This window comes from Merops nubicus, unplaced genomic scaffold, assembly GCF_000691845.1.
Source record: "Merops nubicus isolate BGI_N331 unplaced genomic scaffold, ASM69184v1 scaffold13251, whole genome shotgun sequence".
Lineage (NCBI taxonomy): Eukaryota > Metazoa > Chordata > Aves > Coraciiformes > Meropidae > Merops > Merops nubicus.
This window is the reverse complement of record NW_008587666.1, coordinates 16,339-24,261: the sequence shown is the minus strand read 5'-3', so window position 1 is coordinate 24,261 and position 7,923 is coordinate 16,339. Positions and strand designations below refer to the sequence as shown.

The 7,923-nt window shown below is 41.9% G+C and overlaps 1 protein-coding gene across 1 annotated transcript in view; it reads left to right on the top strand.

The window, feature by feature from the left end:
* The first annotated feature begins 1,251 nt into the window (after positions 1 to 1,251).
* The window catches only part of FGA (fibrinogen alpha chain), a 6,953-nt gene continuing 281 nt past the window's right edge, over positions 1,252 to 7,923 (top strand). The window contains exons 1-6 of the mRNA XM_008949011.1: positions 1,252 to 1,335; positions 3,052 to 3,180; positions 4,437 to 4,620; positions 4,911 to 5,056; positions 6,021 to 7,086; positions 7,470 to 7,923. Of these exons, the coding sequence (XP_008947259.1) occupies positions 1,285 to 1,335; positions 3,052 to 3,180; positions 4,437 to 4,620; positions 4,911 to 5,056; positions 6,021 to 7,086; positions 7,470 to 7,923 (2,030 nt within the window). The 5' untranslated portion in view covers positions 1,252 to 1,284. The remainder of the gene's footprint in view (positions 1,336 to 3,051; positions 3,181 to 4,436; positions 4,621 to 4,910; positions 5,057 to 6,020; positions 7,087 to 7,469) is intronic.

Sequence of the window (7,923 nt, the reverse complement as noted above, 5' to 3'; positions counted from 1 at the left end):
TGCTCACTGCAGTGGCAGCTTTTGAGATGGGCAGCATCTCTCAAGTGTCTGACAGCCAGGTACAACACCCCCAGTAGCAGTAAGGCTTATTACAGAGCTCACAGCATCAGCACATTGTCACCAATGTTTGTGTGTGGCATGTTTGGGAATTAATGTGTTTAAAGCACGGAGGTAGCTCAGTGTTGAGCACCACAAGAAAATCCCTGAAGCTTTAAGCAGTCTGCAGAGCATCCTAATATAATGAAAAGAGTGTATAGCTCTGGGCAGCTGCTTGCCTGCAGAGCACCATCCATGCTCAGTGTGAGGAGGAAGGTATTCAGTGGAAGAAGCATCACACATGATCCTGTGGAAAGCAAAGTCAACAAGTGTACACACAAGGAGAGCACATGAAGATTGTATCTGCAATTCTTGTGTTTCTGAGCACAAAGATCCTAAGGCTGTGATCTTTGAGCAGAATTTTATTTTATTTTAATTGCCACACACAAACATGCCCACTATGCAAACATTTAAGGAGACGCGACTCCACAGGAGGATTTAATTGTGCTTAACATCTATTCTGGGATATTTTCAAGTACCACTCCATTTTTCTTTCCATAAATACATGTTCATTTCATATAAATCCTGCTTAATAAAAAAACTTGTACCATTTGTGTAAGAGACAGCATGATGTTAAACAGATCATGCATTGTAAAATACCAGTAAGTTCCAGCTGTAAAAACTGATGTAAGCTGGGCTCTGAACTCCTCAGGAATTAATTTCAGTTGATGACCACATGGCCACAGGTAAACTGTATCAACCTTTCTTAAATTAGTACTTGCCTTGGAAAGGCCAGTGGATTCCACAGCAGTGGAGCACAGTCACACAGAAAGGGCAAACCAATGACCTCCTTTTTCAAATATCAACTCCAATTATGCTAGCTAAATGCCCATCAGACAGAGTGCATGTCTTCCAGCAGGTAAGCACTGCTGGATCATGCTGGGTCCTGCATACACCTTAGCTGAACATTAGTTACGAGAAGCTAAGCTTTAGACAGATTTTTTCCTGGAATACATGATGCCCTCATGTTAGTATTGGACAAACTTATCTGGAGCAAATAACATCAGAAACTTGTGCAAGAGGCCTTAAGTAATCACCTAAGGGAAAGGGAGGCATTTGGCACGTTTTGTCTCCAAACAGAAGGGAGCATAATGATTAACCTGGGCTTTGCATTAAGGTTTATATTACACCAAAAGACTGGTGAAGAACATCCTTTCGGTCAGATTTCTGCTCGCTCTTCTCCTGAAGATGATACCAATGAGGATCCTCTGTGTGTTGCTGTGCCTCAACTTAGCCTGGGTATGATTTTGCTTACTTGATTATTTTCCTGTCTTTCTGTTTTTAAGAGTAAGCGTTTATTTAATGTTGCATTCATTAGATAGATACATTCTGGCTGTCACCTAGCTCATAAAATTCAATGCACACACATATGACAAACTTACTGTAACCACTTCACTGATGGACTTTCCCCAGTCATTCTGGAGTATCCAGCTCTCTATAGGTGATGCTGTAAGTTTTAAACCTAAATGACTGGATGCTAGTGGCTCCAGCCAGTCAGGAATTTTCATGTCTATTAGGGTGCATTCTGCTTTCCTTTAGAAACTACTTTAACAGACTTTTCCATATATAAATGACACACAATATCTTTACTATAAAATACTTATTAAAAAAGGATTCCTGTGGCAGCAATATCAGGTTAAACTAGAGCTAAAGAAGAATAAATTTTTAGAAAAGGAAAGAAACAGACCTGATTTTCAACTATTCTAATATAAACTTGTTTTCTCACTGAGGTCTCAGGCCATAACCTTATGTTCTTCATATTCTTTACATTTCTCTTTGTGATTGTTTTTTTGAAGAATGTGCATATTTTAACAAATGACAGAAATTATAGGAAGCAGATGGGACAAAACAGAAGCAGTCATATTTGAGCTGTCAACGCCGAAAGGGCACAGACCATGTAAAAGTATTTTTTTCATATTTTATTTGTTACTTTTAAAAGGCACTTGGGCCAGATCCTCAGGATGAATCAAACCAGCTTGAATCTGCTGATTTTAATAATGACATTACAGTTCACCATGGCTGCGGTTCTGGCCATGGAAGCTATAATTAGGAAAACTTTCTCTGCTTCACAATTAATCATTAATCATAATAATAATTTTTTCAAGCATTAATTATGCTGCTTGAAAAGAACATAAGATGTGCAGAAGGCTCCAGTCGATGTTAACTGCATCTCAAGCCCTAACCCAGGGCTTTCTTTTAAGAAAAATAATTATTTTCTAGTCTTTTATTAAGTGATAACACAGTAGGAATCCCTGACAGTGTTTTGGCCTAAAATGGTATATATGCACTTTTTCTTCTCAGGTTTCAAAAAATCTAAGTATATTTATTTCTCTTCTTTCCATTAGCACAGTGGAATCCATCCATCACTGACATTACTTTTATTACAATGTTATTAGCTTTCTTGCTCTTTATGCCAGGCAAAACAGTGCTACAAGCTCACAGTGAGCAACTGCAATTTGAACGTAAAACACTAATGAGAAAACTCTCTTCATGCATACATTTAAGCCAATTTTGTGCAGACTGAAGGTCTACAAGGTAGAATGAAAATAGATATTTGCAAATATTGCAGCAAATGACAGGATTTTTAAAGTATTTTGCTTAACTTAAACAGTTTCAATCTAATTTCAAATTAATTTTATATTTACACACAGAACACAAGATTTCTGTGGAATGATGGTATCACAATATATACTGCACATCACCAGCTCCCAACATAGCAGCATTAATTTTAGGAGACTAGAAGCTTTATTCCAACCAACTAACAAAATCGTATCTTAGGAGACATGTCAGGAATAAAATCCTTGCACTGTTCAGTAAGGTACTTCCCAGATGGCTGTAATTGCCACCAGCCAGCTATGCCACTGCATGTTTGGGGACGTCAGCGCTATGTTTCTGTTCTCTTGGCAGCTGTTTAGTTAATCTTGGTTTTGCCTTTCCCCCTTTGTCTCCTGGCAGGCACAAGATGGAGAGAGTAACTTTGAAAAGGTGGGTGGAGGAGTGCGTGGTCCCAGGATCGTGGAGCACATGCACCAGTCTACCTGCCAGTACGAGAAGAACTGGCCCATCTGTGCAGACGATGACTGGGTGAGCAATGAGCTTTCACAGGGGTGGAAGCAGGGAGCAACACTAGGGTGCCCACAGACCTCATCTGGGACACTGTGACAGGTGTCATGCAGCCAGCACACAGCTGGGCTTCAGGTAGGAGGGAGGACAGGTAATGCTTCATGTTGGGGCAGCCTGGAGAGATATCCTATGGGAAAGAAAGAAAGAAAGAAAGAAAAGAAAGAGAGAGAGAAGGAAATTAAGAAGGAGAGAGAGAGAAAGGCAGGAAGAAAGGGAGAGAAAGAGAGAAAAGGGAGAAAGAGAGAAAGAGAGAACAAAAGAAAGAAAAAGAGAATGAAAGAGAGAAAGAGTGAAAGAGAGAAAGAAAGGAAGAAAGTAAGCAAGGAAGAAAGAAAGCAAGGAAGAGAGAAAGGCAGAGAGAAAGAAGGAAGGAAGGAAGGAAGGAAGAAAAGTTGAAAAGTGCAGGGGTGCATAATTAGAAAAGAGAATACGGAAAATGAGTTTGGTAAACAAAGATGAAATAAAATAAGGTCATTCCTAAAAAAAAAAAAAAAAAGAAGGATTTATTTTCAGAATTTTGGTATTACCACTTTTGGAGCTGGTCAGAGAAAAGCATCAGGAAAAAGATGTGCAACAAACAAAGAAAAATAGAAATAATTTAGGCTTCACTAGTTACTTTTTAGGAAGTCAGATGACAAAATAGTAAGAGATTCGTAATGACTAACTGGTTGTCTTTGCATAGAAACTGTTAATTTGTCTCTCTCTTGTCTCTTGCATCTCAGCCCATCTCTATTCTACATTTATTTGATGAAAACTTGGCAAAGAGCTTTATTCTGTAAGAATATTAAACTTTTCTGAGGAAAATTTTGCTTAAATAAGTTGGCAAACTTATATGTATATGAACAAGTAAACCCTTAATTTTCCCTCTCCTCTTTTCCTCAGGGGTGAAATAAGACACACACATTAAGGGTTTACTTGTTCCTCACCCCCTGCTTATGGCAGGTTTCTGATAATGCACTTGGCTGATTCCATCACACCAGTGCCAGAGGTGTAGGAAGTAAAGGACCAGGCCCCAGGTGGCTTGCTCTAAGTCACACAAGGCCTTAGCAAGGTCATTAGATGAACAGGCCAGGACATCTGAAGAGAACTTGCAGAATCATGCTCTAATTTTTTTTTTTCATGTCTTTTCATTGCTAGCCAAAAGTCTGCAAACATGATGTTAAAAAGGTTCTAGTTGTAAAGATTTTTACAGAATTAATTCTCTCTTCCAATTTTAGGGTACAAAATGTCCATCAGGCTGCAGAATGCAAGGACTGATTGATGAAACGGACCAGGATTATAGTCACAGAATAGACAAAATCAAGAAGCAGCTAGCAGAAAACCAAAACAACCACAAAAAATCCAATCATATAATTGTAGAAACCATAAATGTACTGAAACCAGGCCTGGACAGTGCTCAGCGTGAGTATCTCACACCCATTATTATTGATTGCTGAATCAGGGGGGTTTTGTGCATAAACAATATGTTGTGAAAATATATGCTGGACTGGACCTTATTATGAGGAACCAGAATGAAGATACTAATACAAGACCCTAACTGCTAACTGGTAAGAACTAATGCAATCTTTACCTGCTCAGTACTATGGGAAATATGGTTTTAGTGATGTGTTTTAATTATATATTTTAAAATAATGCTACACTTTTAGGAAAGTCATATGTGCATAGCTGACTGTGAGGCAATTCTGTTTCAGAGGTTGATGAGAGTTATGGTCACGTGTCAGGGGAATTGAGGCGGAGAATTGTGACATTAAAGCAGAGAATTGTCACTCAAGTAAACAGAATTAAAGCTCTGCAGAGCAGCATCCAGGAGCAGGTGGTGGAGATGAAGCGCTTGGAGGTGGGTAGCTGCTATGCAATTTCCATTCTTTCTAGGTTTTAGCTTGAGAAAGAGAGTCTACCCATTATACTGCACCTGGCAAGCATTGTTCCATCTAGAAGAACACATTGTGCAACTCTCACATGATCTGACTTGCTGAGGCAAATCCCCAAATGTGTCGCTTTTTGTGGAGCTTGATTTTCTTTCCTCACTGTGTGGGAAACTGTGAGCTCAGGAGGACTCCTTGTGCCATCTGCCACTTCTGCTCTCAGACAGGCAGTGAGGATGTTCTATCTGCTGATAACTGGCTCTGTATGAGACATTTCTCCTCCCGTAAGCAGCTGCTGAGCAGGTAGGATGAGGGGACATGCCCTGTCCTTCCCCAGTGCTGCTACTGCTGCCCACAGCCAGTGCTGGGATTAGAGCCCGTGTTCCCAGGTTGAAGCCAATTCTTCTGATAGTAATGCAAGGAAAGTCCTGACACAAACAGCAGTTTTGCTCAAAAGCTCATTTTGATCCCTGGATCAGAGATCTGGCTTTTGGATCATTTGGGAAGACAGTGGCACCCTCAGGTTGGCAGGCCTCATAATATGGCTATGACAGGCTGTGGGACAAGTCCAGTGTCTTCCTCTCTTCTTGGAGGACTTGTTTCTACCCCGGTCCCTGGACAATGTCCCCAGGTCTGCAGCAGTCCCTCCAAGAACAAGAAGACACCCTTACACCCTGAGAATAAAGGGAACAGAGACTCCAAACGTGCTACTATATGCTTCTTCATGGAGCTCATGTGCACAGTGCTATTGCGTGTGTTGTATTTGCAGTGGAAATAAACCTGAGGATGATTTCAAAACTGAGCTGTGCAATAGCATAGATGAATATGGGGGGTACCAGAGCAGCTCCCACTTTTCCCCAGTCTAGTTAGAGGATGCGTATGCTTGAGAAAATGTGGAACACTCCCTAACCAAATCATTTCTCTCTCTTTATGTAGGTGGACATTGATATTAAGATACGAGCTTGCAAAGGATCCTGTGCTAGAAGTTTTGGTTACCAGGTGGACAAAGAAAGCTATGACAACATCCAGAAGCAGCTTACCCAAGCCAACTCAGTCGACTTGCACCCAGAGCTTCAAACGACCACCTTAAGCACACTGAAAATGAGGCCACTTAAGGACTCAAATGTTCCTGAGCATTTTAAGCATAAGCCTCTGCCAGAAATGCAAGCTTTGAACATAATTAATAACATCAGGCAGATGCAAGCAGTATTAGAAAGACCAGAAACTAGCATGAACCCCTCCCGAGGTGATAGTGTGTATCACACGACAGAATCAAGGGGGGATGGACCTTCACACAGCACCAAACTAGTTCCTCCTACTCATGGGAGAGAAACCCATAGTCTGGGAGAAAAAACCTCCTCCACTGTTCGTAGATGCACCAAAACTGTCACCACAAAATATGTCTCTGGCCCTGATGGCCCTAAAGAAGAAGTAGTGGAAAAAATGGTTTCCTCTGATGGCTCAGACTGCTCCCATTTACAAGGAGCAGGAAATGTTGGAGGGGAGGGGAGCATGTATCATGTTGGTGGGACAGATGAATTCCACAAGCTTGAGACATTACACCCTGAGCTAGAGTCCTTTTTTAACCCTCACTTGCCATCCATTGGTAGTCACCCCTTTCATGGATCTAGCGTTATTTTTACTAGCAGACATGAAACTGACACAGGCAGTAGCCACTCAGGCACTGGAGCATCCAGTCATTCAGGGAAAGGCAGATTCACAGACTTAGGAGAGAGTGAAGAAGATGACTTTGAAGCACTTCACCTTCAGCCATCTGAATTCCCATCTGGCAGCGCGAGTCACTCCAAGACTGTAGTGACCAGCGCCTCTTCTAGTTTCAACAAGGGAGGCTCCACTTTCGAAACCAAATCCCTAAAGATCCGTAAAATACCTGAGCAGCTAGGTGGGGTGCAACATGATCAGAGTGCAGAGGATATGCCAGACATACAGGCACGCAGCTTCAGACCGGCAAGAGTGAAGCAAAGGACAGCCACTGGGAAAGGTACACAGGCATCACGGAAGTAGATATTGAGGTAGTGGAGCCAAATTCCACCCGTACTGACTCCACTAGTGCATTGGCTTTAGATCCTGAAGTACAACAGTGCGACGATAAAACGCAAGCACTGTGTCTGTTTGTGGCCACCTCGGAAACAAAAAGGAAAATATTTCATTAATTCTTGGGTATTACATAGACAATTCACAATTTCAGAAGTATGTAAAGTTTTCTTTTCTGAATTCTTTTTAATGTTGCCTGTCACTGTACTTGGTGTAGTCCAAGACATGATTAACAATTTTCCTCAGAGCTATTGGTACTTGGATTCCTCTGAACCTTTTATTAAATTTTGCTGATAACTCCTGTCAAACCAGCTCAACTTTTTTTTTTAGACTGTGATGATATCCGCCAGAAACACACTTTTGGTGCCAAAAGTGGCATTTTCAAAATCAAGCCAGCGGGATCCAATAAGGTTTTGTCAGTTTATTGCGACCAAGAGACCACTTTGGGAGGATGGCTATTGATCCAACAGAGAATGGATGGATCAGTGAACTTTAACCGGACCTGGCAAGACTACAAGAGAGGTTTCGGCAGCGTGGATGGCAGAGGGCGAGGAGAGTTCTGGCTGGGCAATGAAAACATACACTTGCTGACACAGAACGACACTCTCCTTCGGGTGGAGTTAGAGGACTGGGATGGAAAAGCTGTGTATGCAGAGTATATCGTGCAGGTAGGGTCTGAAGCAGAAGGGTACGCCCTCGCCGTGTCCTCCTACGAGGGGACCGCCGGGGACGCGCTGATCACCGGCTGGCTGGAGGATGGCACCCAATACACCTCCCACGCCCA